The 17,486-nt window shown below is 34.3% G+C and overlaps 1 protein-coding gene across 1 annotated transcript; it reads left to right on the top strand.

The window, feature by feature from the left end:
* The first annotated feature begins 3,203 nt into the window (after positions 1-3,203).
* On the top strand, positions 3,204-12,351 carry LOC132546397 (arylsulfatase B-like). Its single transcript, XM_060210110.1, has 8 exons — positions 3,204-3,455; positions 6,501-6,687; positions 7,491-7,678; positions 7,947-8,055; positions 8,258-8,353; positions 9,064-9,310; positions 9,659-9,810; positions 12,080-12,351. The coding sequence occupies exons 1-8, from the start codon at positions 3,204-3,206 to the stop codon at positions 12,349-12,351; spliced, it is 1,503 nt and encodes a 500-aa protein (XP_060066093.1).
* The last annotated feature ends 5,135 nt before the right edge of the window (positions 12,352-17,486 follow it).

Below are 17,486 nucleotides of genomic sequence, written 5' to 3'. Positions count from 1 at the left end.
TTATCCATTCCGTGTCCAGTGCATTAAAACCTTACATCATCATAATATTTCATTCATCGTCCAGTGTATAAGCCCATTCACTAATGCAATAACCCATTCCTCATTATCATTATTAACTTAGCTACCATATGTATTTATTAAAGGTTCATCATTTATTTCATTTAACATTCATTACTCATAACCCGTTTAAAAGAAAGGAAAACTTCATCGCAATAAGCTTCGGCTCCTTGCAATAATGAATAGCAATAGAAATATCAAACTATGATAATTACGTAATTGCATAACTCCTAAAAACACTTTTATTTGTTGTAAGATAAGCATTCACATTTGACTAAGGTGTAATCTATCTAAGCTTTTAGAGTCATTTGTCAAGAAGATCTCAGAATATCACTTGTTTGTTAAATTGAAAGTTAACGTTATTTGTGTAATTATGTAAGTCAAGTAACAAAATTCCATAACTTAAAACAAAATACATGTATTATTTTCTTATTTGAAGTTTGGTCTAATTTCAGGTAAAATTCGTCATTCTATTGTTTGTTTAATTAGTATGTTTGTGTTTTTTTCTGACCCATCTTGTAGAATCTCCTCACGTTTTACCTGTAGTTTCTAGCGTGTGCGAGAAGTATATAGTGTGCACATGAGCATGACAATCTTAAGGAGAGGACTAACAATCAAACAATAATGTGACGCTGATTAGTTAATTGCCCTGTAGATCGGTCAAGTTGACCAGCTTGTCAATATCTACCTTTGGTACATTTATAACTGGTAATAGGCGCTTGTATTACAGGAATTAATATAGGTTTTTGTTTTAAGAGATTGGAGAGGGAAGGAAAGAGGGGCGCTGTATCCTCCAACGAAATAAAGTAATAATATTGAATGGTTGAGTATTTAAAAAGCAAGTTCTTTGGTATTGATCTTTAAAAACTCTCTAATTTAAATCATACGCCTATTTTATATTCAACTATTTGTCTGTTTTGCCATTGTCAAGGAAATATTAATTGTAAATATTGATACGAGATCACTGGACAGCAAATCAAACAATATTTTTTTTTTATATTATTAGTAAAAAATGAAAAACATTACATTTGAATTAAATATTAGAGATTTGAAATTGAAAATGTTCCATTTTAAGGATTATACATTAGTCACATACACACACATACACATACATATATATTCAATTTGTGTAATGATATGTACCAAATAGGAAGTACTATAATATCTTATAGTCATACAAGTAAATCCACAGTAGCCTTGGGTTGAATAGTTGGTTAGTTGGTTGGTTAACAGGTTTTTTGTCTCCATGACTCCTCCCGTGTTTGGGTATCGTCAGTGTTCTGGCGACGTGAGGGGGCGACCTCATTGGGATGGAACCGTCTGTAGCTGTGATCATTTGATAAAAACCGGACTATAATTAGTGGTTAGTGGTTAGTTCGGTGCTGGTGAAATTATACTTAACCTTATTATTAACACTTGTTTTTTGTTGTCTCGTCTTGTAAACCTTTCCAATCATATGATCTAATCTACTTTATCATTTTACGAATATCTATTCCTTTCTGCGATTCCACTTCATTCCTACTGCATACTTCTGTTCACTATACTAACTTTTATGGTTATATATGTGATTTATGTGAATGTGCTGATTTAGAAGGGTTATGGGAAGTTTCTTCATGATAAGTTACATGGAAGTAGAAAGTTATGATAGACTAAGATTATCTAAGATAGATCATATATTTTGGAGACAAAGAGATTCTTTTTGCATGTGCATGTGTAGGAGGTATTGTGTAGTGTTGTGTATTTGGTTTGTATGTTTGTGCGTTGTGTTGTATTGAATTTATTGGTTGTGTGTTGAGTTTAATTGTGGGAGATATTACATTTCGAGTTTTAGACCCTATAGCCAGTTTTGAATAAACAGTTGCGATTATCGAGAACTGTTTATCCCTATTGCCCTACCTATCAGGGTTCCATATGCTACAAGCCAGGGTACAAGACACGAATCAGACTGCAAACCAGTCTATGACCCTTGCACCCGGAGGCCCCCGTTATGTTTGATCTGTACTGGCAGTAGGGTATTAAATGTGGACTTTGTGTATTTTACTTTCTATTTAGTCGTGTTTTGATAAATACTTGAAGAAGCGTGTTTACTTGTGTGTGTTGCTTTATTTATTTGTAGTGTTTCATATTATTTCACAAATATGAATGCTGGGGGTAGGGCACAGAGGAGGACACTACATACCTCATGAGGTGTCAGTACGCACCAATGAATGAGAGGGACAGTAGTAATCCTCTCTGGTACAATCTCCCTGAGTATGATAATATTTTCTAACTGATTTCGTTCTAAAACTTTTGATTAAATATTTGTTTTATCTATAATTTGCATAAGATTGTTTGATCTTTCCAAATTTTTCCTTGTTTCTGACCATTTATTATTGATTTGATGATTGATAATAGAAGATTCACCTTCCATTCTATTGTGTTTTAAGAGTTTTTTGGCTAGATCATCAGCTTTTTCATTTCCCGGTATATTAGTTCTTTCACGTTTTCTAGTCTGTGTTTATTGTAATGAAGAAAGACTATCTGTAAGAATTACCGCTCTATTTGTGGACTTTTTGATGTTAATTAGTCCAATTGCTTATTCTGTCGCAAGTGTTGTATTATATCTAGTGTTTAAAGGCGCCATCTGAGGCCGATTTATAAATTTTGCATCCATAATCTATTTTTGACCGAATTAATGTACTATATATATTTAAAAGATTTATTCTATTTGTGCCAAGTCTGCTTTCCGCAACATAAATCATTGTGTTTAGAGCTCGTTTACAATGGACTTTGATGGTGTCTTCTATGTTATTTTCAATTTAAGATATGTATCTGTAATATAGATGTTTACGAAGTTAATAAATCTATCTGTTTATGCTTCATTTCTATTCAGTCTAACTTAATAAGCCAAAAACTTAAGAAGTCATGTATGACGGACGCCCACGAGTTTCCAATGTGGTTCATGTTTATCATACAAGATCGGCAACTCTCCATGGATCTATAACGTTATCGTGTAGGCTAATCCATAGCTCAGGGATTAAAACATCAAAATCCTTTCTGGTGGGCACATATTTCACGAATATCACAAAGAAAACTAAAACCATCACATGATAATCATGTGACATCGATGTAAAGATAAGACGTTTCAAATACTAAATAAATTCAACATGGCGAAAGTATTGTATCGGTATGTGGTACACATTTCATTTATTTGTTCTGCGCTCTGCCAGACACAAAAACCGAATATTCTGTTTATCCTTGCTGATGATTACGGCTACAATGATATCGGCTACCACGGCTCCGATATCCGAACACCTGTCCTAAACAAGCTGGCTGATGGGGGTGTTACACTTGAAAATTATTATGTACAGCCCTTGTCCACACCGACGCGAAGTCAACTTATGTCGGGCCGTTATCAGGTAGATATCATACAGACTATGTCAATTCCCTTACCGACTACGTTACATAAAAACAATGTCACAATGATAAATATAGTTTTTCTTCATCGCTATTATTAATAACACTATCTTATAAACTTTTCTCTATTAAAATTTCCATTCCGTGATATAATTTCATATCTATTCCTTAAAGAAAAACTTATTTTACATACATCGTAATGCAAAGAACTTGTTTTCATGCTGCCATTATCGGTATGTTTTTCATTCTTTGAACCAACCACTTTTTACGACCATGTGTCTTACTATAGATTCCCAAGAATATTGAAGATGTTCAAACACAAATACTAGCCTTGCCTTTCAATTAACTCATATACTAATAATAGTATAAGTGTTCATTAGTGTATATAGAGCCGAGCCTTGTTATTATTTTCCAAAACACAAGACATTATAACAGGTCTCAGGGTCAGTCTTCATTTTTGAAACGAAAATAAAAAACCTCTCAAAAATAGCGAAAAAAATATTTTTATTGTGATTCGGTCAATGTCGAAGAAAAGAAACAACATATTTGCTTCAAGGTGATAAAATATAGGCTTATTCGTCTCTGATGTTTACAAAGGAGAAGACTTTAAAATGATCGCAGAACAAACATAGGATAAACATTTTTTCTTTAGTGTGTCTCACAATTCATTCAATTTGGTGCTTGCTTCATCTCTGCAATCTAGCCATCCCCGTATATTGACGGTATTCTGCAACACTAATGCATATGATGTATTTGCTTAATTTGAATTTCTGTAGAAAATCGGCAGGTTTGTATATTGACAAGCAAGTAAATACTTTTTCATGATAGCGATTTCTCAAGAACCACAGCAAGAACACAATCCTTGGCACAAAATAATAGGGAGGCTGGTTGTATGATAGACCCTTGAACAACACAAACCATAATGCTTTTGCCACGAACCAAACAAACTGAGGCCGACTTTTTCTACATTAATTTATGACCTTGTTTGAACTCTAGTTTGTCATAATTGTAAGAGCAAATCTCAAAAATTTCTCTCTATCAAAACATCTCCAACTCTTTTTTTCCCTATCCCGTTATTGCAAGCCCCTTTCTTTGCTCTTTTTCATTTTATTTTGATTTCCTTCAATGGTATTTTCTTGAAGATGTGTCATCCAGCTCTTTTGAACTTCAGATGAATTCAGTACTCCAGCTGGTTTTGCTATTTGTTTTTGTTCTTCATTTCTGTTCAAATGGTTCAGGTAGTAGATGAACTTGGAGAATTTCGTTAGACCTATCTACATCCGGTCTATGGAAGATGCGTATTTATTCCATAAAACATGTTTAATTCAATACAGCTCTTTCTATATAGACATCTTAAAGAAGTTTTAACATTTTTAAAGCATGTCATGTGGTTATAACTGAATCTTGACAAGGTGAACCTCCGGGGTGACACTGCAAAAAGTTCTGAGAAAGTTTGGTTTTATTAGAGGTTAGAAGTAAAAGAAAGATTGTGAAAAAGATACACTAGAGAGTATAACATTTTAATAATTCAGAGTTAGACACAACAGAGCCAAACAATGTATCAAACTGCATCATACAGGTGTTTCGTCCTTCTGGGATTCGTCAGTAATACTAAGGGCATAACTTTAACTTACTTTTGATACCTGATGTCATCTTTTCTCAGCATTTACACCTATTCACAGTGGAAGAAATGATTTTTGCTTGAAATTCCCCTGCTGGTAATTATCAATTGCATACAAACCCGAAATGCCTTGAGCTAACAAAACTGTCACATCACGTGACTGGAACTATAATTCGGGAAAACATCGGTTTCTGATCTAACGCGAAATGCTGCATTTGACAAATGGTTACCACATTCAATGAACTGAATGAGAATGTGCCTTTGCTTCGCTGCTTGGAAGTTTAAGATCAAATGTATAAATTACACATTTGCCGAGAGTAATCTTAACCAAATATATTTTTAATAGCGGAAATATTTCCCAAGGTGGTTATCCGTCTGTTCATTTAGTCTGGTCTTCTAAAGGAAATTTCAGGATGATGGGGCTGAAACCACGCCACCACGTCCAAGTGTGCATTGTCGACAAACACCAGGCGAATCCCCATATTTCCGAGATACTGATTACGTGTTAAAGACGACATGGCCCCTATGTTTGAATTTTACCCAATCCCGAATTCTTTTGGACAGTGACTGGTTGCTTTTGAAATACTCAAATGCTTTGCAATGGCCCATTTTTGCTTCTTCATAAGCCATTACCATGTAGATTGTATCCCATTGTCTACCCTGTGCTTAGTAGACATTATCAGAAAGTAAAAAGCGACGACGAAGCTTCTTTTGCAAAATTCATTGAATAATTTATATTTAAATTCTTATCAATAAGGTATGATTCATGTTACAATTAAATGAAAGAGAAATGTAAAGAGAAGGCGGACTTCAAGCAGTCACCCTGGTCTTCGTTTTGTTAGCCTAAATTTAACAAATCATTGCTCTTGTACAATCTAAGTAATGGAAAGGGGGAAACTCTTACCTATAATATGAACTTAGCCCTCATAGAGAAACATGACGCATGACCTTTTATAGTGGCGGAATCCCCATGATATTTCATCGCCAAACATCAGTCTGTAATTTTTGTCGCCCCATCATACCGATCATTATGTTTATGCTGTTCTTCAAATAGCGATCTACAGAGTCAACATGTTCGTAAATAATGGAATCATAATAGATTTATATCTTTATGAAAAATAAAAAAAAAATATTGCTTTCAAAGTTGATGTCATTGAAACGTTTTCGACAAGAAATAGAAAAGAAATCTAGGGGAAATCATGACAACTAACGGTGTCTGGCGTTTTAATTGTGTCCTTACCTCAAATAATGCACTCATTTGTGCTGACGACTGACCCATTCTAAGGGTATGACTAACATGGCAATGTCCTTCACAGTTCAGATTCGGTAGGTTATAAAACAAAACTACAAAACTACTATGAAACTCTATGTTAAAGGAAGTATTATGCGATATCGAACTTTCACAAACGTTGACATTCCTTCCCAGATACACACTGGTTTACAACATGGTGACATCACAAACGCCCAACCGAACGGTCTCCCTCTCAACAGTCCCACACTTGCCGATAAATTGAAGGAAGTTGGATATTCTACGCATGCTGTTGGCAAATGGCATTTAGGTTTCTATAAAAAGGAGTTTATGCCTACGAACAGAGGATTCGATACCCATTATGGTTAGTATATTGAATTATTTCTTTAATTCCTCTAAATTTAAGAGTGACTAGGAATAATAATGATTTATACAATTAATGAATGGGTAAACTTAATGACAACAAGAGATTTTCAACTTTAAAGTTAAATATCAAAACATTACAAGCTTTTGACAAGTAATAAATGTTATATTATCGACGTTAATCCTACAAATTAGTTATTTTGTCAATGGATAATATGACTGTGCAGTATCACAATTAAACAAATATCAAAAAAGTAATATTTCAAATAATCAAGCTATTTCAAGTAGCAATAGATAGTGTTCATGTTGTAGCTACAGTGTTGAAATAAGGTAGGAGGAAGGCAATGCACTCTCCAAACTAACTTTTTATCATTTTTAAAATTCAGCGTAACTGAAAATATCATCATTAAAAGACGTTAAGATATAACTTAAAAGCCCGATCTCTTAAACACTAAAAGGTTGAATGGGTTGGTTTCCCTGCGTAGATTTAAGATTTTCTCTAATTTGATAATCAAAAACAGTTTTGAAATCGATTCTTACCAGATAACTGTATACCACGTAAGGTAGCATATTCAAAATGGCGTTGCACACTTGTCAAACGTTACGTCAAACTGTTTGAGTTCTAAGAACGCGCTAATATTTCCCGAACTCTCTTGAACACTGGTTTATTTCATGTTTAGGTCGATCGGCTCTCGGCTTTTTGCGTTATTTTCCCCTTCAAAGATGTAATGAAATGAAACTTTAATGGTTTCCCATCAAATATCACATATATATATTATTTGTTCGACATGATTTTTTTGAAAGGATTTCTCTCTGGCACCGAAAATCATTATACCCATAAGGCATGTGCCTTAATATCACAAGGAGAACCAGATGTGTGCGGCACTGATTTCCGAGATGGTCTTCAATCCTTCAATAGTACAATTACCTACTCAACCGAGCTCTACAGAGATCGCGTATTGGATATCGTTAGTAAACACGACACTTCCAAGGTACATGTACGAAAACAAAACCAAACCTAGTGAACAATCATATAAGGATCCTTGAACTTTCATCACAATGATTTCGATACATCATTTTTTGTTAGAATATCGTCGTAGTCTAGTGGTTAACGCTTGCTATATCTTGACCACAGGACAGGAAGCTAATCCAACAATGTCTTATCTCGACATTTTCTGTTTTCTTATAAGAAGAGGGTTTTAATTAAATGTTGATGTTAATAAACACAAAAATGTCCACGTTCTGTATATATATTTACAGCCTTTATTCATGTATCTGGCACTGCAAGCCGTCCATACACCACTTCAGGTCCCGGACGAGTATCTCAAAAGTGTGCCTTACCTCTCCGGATACCGAAAAACATATGCTGGTCAGTAGTGAGAGCAGTGAATCTTCCAATGGCGAGTGTTGTGCAACACTATTTGTTGAAATCATTTAGTTGTTTTTCCTCTTCATGTTGTTCTTTTGCCAATGCTTTTAAAAAGCAATTGTAGTGTTACCAGAATTGCATATTTTGAACAAATGCTTTGACAAGACCAGCTGACGTTCAGAACCATATTTTATCGTGAAAGGTATGGTAGTCGCTATGGACCAAGCTATAGACAAGATTGTAGCAGCATATCAGGACAAGGGATTGTGGAACAATACACTGCTTATATTCTCTACAGGTATGTAAAACATGCTTCAAAATCGGTTATTCAGACTTTCAATCTAGTATTCATCATGTGATGTTAATGTTTGGTATTTACGATATGAATTGTAACCTCCTATTTATTCAATATCAATCTTTATTCTATTCCTTGTATTCACAGGAGTGTATAGATACATGCTAGATCGCTAGACAATATACAATCATGTACGCGTCATTTTGGCGCCATTTTGACCAATATTACATCAGCGCGTTTCACGTCATCTCGGACAACACGTATTATAAATCATTCAAGTGATTATGATTTTCATGAATTTTTCACTGCAATTAAAGATACAAGGGAAGAATATAATTCGGAATGATACCTGAAATGAAAACATATTATTGAACCGTCTTCAGATTGTATTTGTCATTAATATCAATGCAATCTTGATAATTGGCTAATAACCGTGACTTTCATTGGCAACCATTTAATAGTAAATTGTAGTGCATGCTTATTTAATAGTAACACACGTTTAAATCCTTTATCTAGGACTCTGTTATTAGTTCGTTAGGTTATCAGTTTTGATATACACCAAATGTCCTTTTTTATAATATATGAAGTACATTAAAACTGTTAAACCGTTGCAGGGTTAAGTTTTCGTCGATAATATTTGGTTTATAACCACTTAGCTGTTGATTTCTGTATATTACAATAGGATATTTATTTATATTATTGACATGTCTAAGACAACGGGGGACTCGTAAAGCAGGGAGGAGGTAGTAACTGGCCACTAAGAGGTTTCAAAGGCTCACTTTGGGAAGGTGGAATCCGAGGCGTAGCTTTCGTACATGGTAACGTATTGGGTAGGGACCAAGTTGTTTCTAAAGAGCTTATGCATGTCTCCGATTGGTATCCTACGCTTGTTGGCCTGGCAGGAGGATCACTAAATGGAACACAGCCATTGGATGGTGTTGATCAATGGAAAACGTTAAGGTAAGTTATTTCGGTAAAGACCTACATAGAGATTTAAGTCTCCAGTACAGTTTAGTTTTAATGCCTTAAGATCTATCAACGTTTTGGTTATAAGTTTTCTCGACATAACATATTTCTTTTGTTGCATTAAGCGATAATCGGGTCATTTATTCCAATGCATTTCCAGTGAAACCGTGTTTCGACGATTTTAATAACTTAGAATAAATGCTCCTTATCTATAGAAACCAAATTACCAAAGTACAATTAAAATATAGTTAGATATCTCGTCTCCCTGAACTATTCAAATACTATGAACAATCACATAATATCAGTATTTATAATATCTATTGTCATAAATTTACTATGAAGCCAGGGCAGTACCAGCCCTAGAGAAATCCTGCTCCACAACATTGACCCTCTTACGCGTCCTATTGGCGAACGTGTGTATAACGACACATTTGACACCAGGGTGAGAGCAGCACTAAGATGGAAGCAATGGAAGATCTTGACGGGAAATCCAGGTGAGCGGCGACTTAATTGAACTTAATCATCATTCGCTGAAAATGTTATTTATTGACAATATGAATGTTATTTAAAGAGCCAGACCCAATCCTCGACCGATATTATTTTATGTAAAAATCATGAATTTCTATATTTCTCGGGTAGCTAAAGTTCTGACTAACCCTGTATTACCGCTACCAATCTAACGTAAGAAATAGTTAAAAAAAATTGAAACGACTCAGTGCTAATTCATAATTATGCTGGAAGTCCTGCCCTCTGATGCATGCGCAAAGAACTATAAATAAGTCTGCCATCTTCCAACAGGGCAAAAAGCGCGCGAGGGAAGCGGGGAAGAAAACGTGTTTTAACGGACTCTGAGGCGAACAGAATGGAGATGGCTCTCTCATGTAATATCACTCTAAAATCATATTCATAAATACTCTTATCATCGAATATTCGCTTTAGATAGATCCATTTCGCGATGTTCTATATGTTTGTTACCGTATCGTAGCCCCCATTTGAGTGTCTCTTTGCAATTAATCATAGTTTTTCTCGTAATCTGCAGGTTTTTGTGTCATATCTAAGCATTGAAAGATGTGATCAATACATACGTTAGATGATTTCCATACAGGATATATAGAACATTGATTGCATTTATCGGTAAAATCTCTTTACAAGCGATGTCAAAGGACGTACTACCCACCTCTTCCTCCATTTTTGTTTTGGTTCTGACCGCGTCTGAACGTATCACGTGACTTTCCCTCGTCAATATTCATATCCTGGTGTTGATTAATGAGACTAATTCCGGCACCGATATCTCCGGTACCCTTTCAATTTCAAGTTCGAAACTTTTCCAGTCAATAAAGTATGAAAAAATATCTATAACGGAGTGGGTCTGGCTCCTTAAATGGTAGATACAAAGAATAACAATCAAATATAATCTGACAATTGTTAATTAATATTTTCATTTCAAGTATTGGTTTAAGATAATATCGTGTCTGGTAAAGTTATCTTCTAAGGATTTTCCAAGTGTGTTAATATACTAGAAGAGAAAATAATGATCACCTAAATGATTGATATAAAGCCATCGTGTGTGTTCTTTCGAAGTGTTGATGTAAGGAGGAAAACATGGTGCCTAAATGATGCCATATTATTGTCTTGTGATTCAGAATGTATCTTTACACATGTAAATACAATCATATACAGTTAATTGGTAGTCACAAGACATTACGTAAATTACATTACCAATATAACCTGTGCAGAAGGGAAGGAGATCATTTCTTCATTCTGGAATAAGTAAACGTCTTCTTGCAACTCCTTAATTCAATAGATTTGAATAATAAGCACCGTATTTGGATAATGTAAAACAATAGGCCCAATGGCCACTCACCTGGTGTATATATATACCAGTCAAATATCATGCATGTTGGCCTTTTAATTCATGAGATAAAAAAAGTTTAAATGTTTTAAAAACTCGACCCTTTTGACCTTGAATTTATATCACGGTAATTCTTTTTGCAAACTTTGTCAGACTTCATCCTAGGAACATCCCAGCCGAATAGCATGCCTCTGGGACTTTTAGTTCATGAGAAGAAGTCGTTTAAATGTTTAAACAAATTTTACCCTTGTGACCTTGAATATTTGAAAGGTAATTTCTTTTCGCAAACTTTGTTTGGCTTCATTCAAAGAACATACCAGCCAAATATCATGCCTCTGGGACTTTTAGTTCATGAGAAGAAGTCGTTTAAATGTTTAAACAAATTTTACCCTTGTGACCTTGAATAAAGATAAGGTAATTTCTTTTCGCAAACTTTGTTGGGCTTCATTCAAGGAACATACCAGCCAAAAACCATGCCTAGAGGACTTCGAGTTTATGAGAAGAAGTCATGTAAAGAGTTTTTTTTTCAGATATGACACCTGTCTTGGATATAAGTCAAAGCCATTTCTTTTCGCAAACGTGATCCAAGTTCATCCTAGAAACATACCTGCCAAATATCACGCTTCTAGACCTTTTAGTTCATGAGAAGAAGTCGTTTAAAGGTTTTAACAAATCTGACCCCTTTCACCTTGAATATCAGTCAAGTTAATTCTTTTTTGCAAACTTGATCCAGCTTCATCCTAGAAGCCCTTTGGGACAGTTGAGCTAACTAGAAACATCTTATCTATTTGTTACAAGTCTTCCGGTTCTGACTTGGCGGAACTCAAGGAATATTTCATAAATAATATTGTTTTTCCCCAGCACGAGCTAGAAATCTAGATATCTAACCATACATTATGCTAATGTTCCAGGTAATGGTAGCTGGGTTCCCGGGGAATGTTCTGGCCTGGAAACAAAACGTGGTAGCGGTGGAGAACCGACAAAAAATCTCTGGTTATTTGACCTCAGCAGGGACCCTAACGAAATGGATGACTTATCTGATGTGTATCCCGATATTTCGAAGAAGTTACTTGGGATGCTGGCGGATGCCAACAGAACTGCCGTGCCTTGTAGTTATCCGGATCCCGATCCTAAAGCTAATCCTTCAAATTTTGGTGGATTCTGGGGGCCATGGGTATTGTAACACATGTGTTCAGGATATTTTACTGCTTGTGCAATTTGAAGTACTAAAAATACTTCGATACAGGTTTAAAATGAATTAAAATCACATTCACAAGACAAATTGGTAATGATAAAGCAACCGATTAAAATTCAGTGTGCATTTCTATGTGTATCATGTTTACTAACGGCCGTGCAGAGTGAAATATCATAGTAGTGTGACGGTTTTTAACATGGACCAATATCTACATAATCTAGCCAATTCTCTACTTCACAATGGCTATGAATTCATCACACTGTGGAAGTGTGATCAGAAAATGTTATTAGAACAATCAAGTTTAAAAAGATAATAATTATACGGTGAAAAAGACACCGGAGATCTATTCCTAGAATACCACCATGCTTCACCAGAGATATGTTTTATTTCTAAATGATACAGATTTAGAGTTACATTACAATGTTACCTTTTCATAGGAATGGTGTCATTCCGTAGGATACTCACACATTTAAATGTTCATTTCTGACTTTTACGCTTGTTAAAATTTCATTTGAGTTTTAAAAATATCGAGTAAATTTATGACATTATTCTTAATAATGTCAGTTATTGACAAATAAGGATCGAACACTTAATTTATCATTAAGTTACGCCATTGCATAACCGTTCGTTCAATTAACTCTATTAAATTTATAGCTCCACTGTGTATAGAATAATATATTCTTTCCTTCAGTATGTGAAAGAAATCGAAAAGTAAAGGTTTATAGGAAGTTTCCAAATGATTTCCAGCAAATTCTGTGGTCTGCCGGATATTACAAACGACAAATAAAACAGTTCTTATTGTTCACACGAAATTGTAAACATTAACAACGATATGAAAAATTACTTGAGATATTTTTCAAATAATACTCGAAAAGCAGAGAGTAGATTTAATATTTGAACGGCATTGTACAAGATTTACACAATGTCGAGTTAAATTGACACGACATGTTGTACTTATCATGGTATATTAGTTTACATTTTCTTACAAAAATTACACCAGTATTTATACCTTTAATTTGTTTCCGCAGCAACTTTTTTTTTTAATAACAAGAGGGCCATGGTCCTCTGAAAATCGAGGGATGGACGGACGGACCAGACTTTGCTGATGGTGGTCAAACAAATTTGATGAATTCAAATTTTGAACATTCCAAGAACGTGTCATAAACTCATGTTTAGGTTTGGTTAATGAAAATCATGTGCACACTAACGGCTACTGTGGTTACCATGTTGAAGTTTTGACCAGGCTAAAAATAACAACATATCATTTTTTTCTTTTCCTACACAAAGTGAACTCCAAATATTTTTCTCGTTGACGTGAATGAAACTTGAAAAGTTTAGCCTATTTGTTTAAGGTAAGTTATATAGGATATTGGACCAAACCTAAAAAATAATTTGTTCATGACAATTTTAGGGTCACTTCATGCAGGTTTGATACCATTGTCAATCCCTAATAATGTGTTAGACATAGTGCTTTGGACAGAGGAAAGAGTTAAAGACAGTAAGAAATTGTATTTGTTCATTAGTTCATGTAGACGACATAATCCAACATGCGGTTCAGTTTGCTTACATAAGTGAAATTGATAAGACATAGACTAATAAGATGCAATTAACAAACTTTATCGGAATGCATTTAACAACATTTATTGAAAACTTCCAATTACTGAAAGACAACTTAAACATATACAATATTTGTAACTTGTAGTATTTCTTCTTCACAACGATTCATTTTGAATATCTCGAAAAAGATCCTCTTTATCACCGATAGCACCATTTGCTTGACAAATTGTGACAAGAGTACTAAATGCACTAGTATTGAAATGTAGGTCAATATAAAAAAAAACAACGATGTCAAAATTACAACAAATACAAAGAGCTTGCATGATTTCTTTTTTGGAATGATTAACTATATGAAAGTCACACCACCTGGTTACAGGTTTATGCCCAACAAATCTTTTTAAGATTGGTTATCCAAAGCATGGTGAAAAACATGAAGGCATGCATTGGTTTAACCAAAATAAAGTAATGTGACTGCCAGTCTGTCTCTCTGCCAGTGTCTGTCAGAGATACAGTCCAACAACATCACAATTGACAGAAACATCACGATAGAAAAACAATCAATGTTTGCACATCTCGCTATCAGCAGCTACAGTAAAGTGAACATAATGTACAGATTATTTTAACAATGTCAGGATCACTGCAGATATCACATTGATATTAATTAGCAATGATGTAATCCTGTAACATCTGTAAATGCTGTGCCATCAGTGAGACCTTGCTCTGTTAAACTGTTACGCCAATTATGAGAGATGTACAATGCTGACTTATGGAGTTGTCAATTGGAAATCTTCACCTCAAAAACATAAATGTTTTAATTCAACTGTCTTTTAAAGCATGCATGTGTAAATACATCATATAAACATAGATAGAGAAGTAAAACAAAGCTATGTAATTTTGGTAAAAATAACATCATGAAAGTTCTGAAGAACTATTCACCAAATTATACTTGGAGCATATAAGTATATAATGTAGCTCAAAGAAGAAAAAACTTCTTGTTAACAAACAGAAATATGAAGAATATGAGAGTGGTGATGTGACTTCTGTGATCTGTATACACAGTCTAAGTGGCAGTATATTCTATTCAATAATGTATATGTTATTCCTACTAGCTGTATTTCTATATAATGAAGACTGTAACATCATGACAATACATACAACTTCACTTCATTTTATTAATATGTACAGTACAATGAAGATAAATTAAATAAGGGAAATAAGAAAAAAACAAAAAAAAAAACAATAAAAATGCCACTTTGGCTACAAATGAAAATAACTACCGCTGAACAGTTAACAATAATTCAACATTATGTACATATGACTATAATACTTTTCAAAATGACTTTCAATTTTTCTCAATCATTTATCACATCAAAATCATATCATTTAACAATAACGAACAAGAGATCCCAGAGGGATCTTGGCGCCCACCATTTGAGGATCTGTTTTCAGTTCTTGAAGATTTGTTTATTTTTTTTTTTGTTTGTTACAGGTGTTGTAAATGTTCATGAACTGGTCTTCATTGAATGTACTCAATGATGGCACAGGATATTTTTATTAAGCACCTATTAGCAAATATCATTTGAAAAAGATCCCAAAGTATTATTAGATAGCAGTCAGTTACAGGTGGATAATGGACAATATGCTTGTGCTGTATTACTGTCGACATCCAAGATGGATGCCTGTGGGCCACCTTGATTTCAAATCAGTCCAAAAAAGGTACAATGCACAACTAGGGACCAAGGGAAACCAATATCTATGAAATATCAGAAGGATCCATCCAGTACTTCCTCAGATTTAGCAGTAACAAGATTTTACTCTCAAAATCCAAGATGGCTGCCTGTCAGCCATCTTGATTTCGGATCAGTCCAAAAAGGTATAATGCACAACTTGGAACCAAAGGGAACCTGCATATGAAATTTGAGAAAGATCTATCCAGTAATTTCCAAGAAATAGCAGTAACAAACTTTTACTTCCAAAATCCAAGATGGCTGCCTGTCGGACATCTTGAATTCGAATCAGTCTAAAAAAGGTACAATGCACAACTAGGGACCAAGGGGAACCTGCATATGAAATTTGAGAAAGATCCATCCAGTACTTTTCCAGAAATAGCGGTAAGAAGAATTGTTTACGGACGGACGGACGCCCGGACGCCTAGACGACGGACCACGGACGCAGGGCGATTTGAATAACCCACCATCTATTAGATGGTGAGCTAAAAATGTTCCCATTTACAAGATAACTAGCTTCATAAGAAATTAAAAAGACCATGGGAAAATTAGGAAAAAAAATACAAGAATATAACAAACGGAGCTTCCAGTCTTATTGCAAATTTCAGAAGCCAAGAAGCATTTTTAAGGGAACTGAACTTGTAGTCTGGATGGTATAATGAAAACCTTGGTGTACAGTATCAGCTCCTTGGCATTTAATCTTATCTTTGATTCAATATTTTACTAAATATCCATAGGAGACATGATGATCAAGAGAGACATACAATTGCATAAACCTTTGAATACTAAAGCTGGCAGCAATAACCAGGCAGGAAAGAAGTATTCTCAATTAAATCATCATGTGGCATCCTCCACTTTTGCTACTCGCCTTCTCAAGGAATGTCTATAAAGGACATGACTAGAGACAGATTAAATACTTTTAACCATTATGTACCATCAGAAATTTTCATAAATGTGAAATAAACTTATCATAGGTGTGTTAAAGAATTACATGGCTACTTGGCTAAATTGATACTGATGAAAAGTGGTACAACAAATACACTGGTATTGCTTGTCTTTTGCTGAAGTACTTTGCAGAGTGTATTTCACACAACAGAAACATCAACCAATTAACACCAATAACAGAATAATTGCTTACATAATTTTGCTCAATATGAGCTCAACTTTAAGTCTTCATTTATGCCAACAACTTTCACATAAAAAAGGCTACTGCAAATATGAATGTTATCTGTGCAAAATACTGCACTTCATTTATATTAAAAAAATCAAGCTTTTCTTAAACTGTTCACCATTCTCATCAACTTTGTGTTTGGAACTGGAGAACAATCAAATAAGGAGATATTAATTAAGATTCCAATAGTGTGTCACCAAGAATGATATAAAAAGAACTGAATATTTTCAACTAAATAAGGTTAAATTCACTTCTGTATTTTCAGAAGTTTTCATGTTGTCCAACACTAGACATTACTTCTCAAAAACGGGAGGACTCAATTGTTCACAAAGTCACCAAATTATCTTGGCAAATAAATATTCTTATCTATGTCATTTTAAGTTCTCCAATTCATTTACTTGTATTATATAGACATGTATATATATGTATACTATATATATGTCTGATTCCACCACACTGGAGGAAATAATGAGAGAAAGGTGGAAAATGTCTTCAAGTCAAGGCAAAACTCTGATTTGAAACCAGATAATATTTTGATGTCTTGATGTTGTGTTTGTTTTGGTATAAAACCTTAATTTATTTCATTATAGCACTTACTTAACAATGCCAAAATTCTACTGCAACAATATATAATTGAACACATTAATTCTTGCCATTTAAATAACAGT

Source organism: Ylistrum balloti, unplaced genomic scaffold, assembly GCF_031769215.1.
Source record: "Ylistrum balloti isolate Yb309-2 unplaced genomic scaffold, AGI_CSIRO_Ybal_v1 Utg369888, whole genome shotgun sequence".
NCBI classification, from domain to species: Eukaryota; Metazoa; Mollusca; class Bivalvia; order Pectinida; family Pectinidae; genus Ylistrum; species Ylistrum balloti.
Note: the sequence above shows the minus strand (reverse complement) of the source record. Positions and strands in the feature narration are given on the sequence as shown.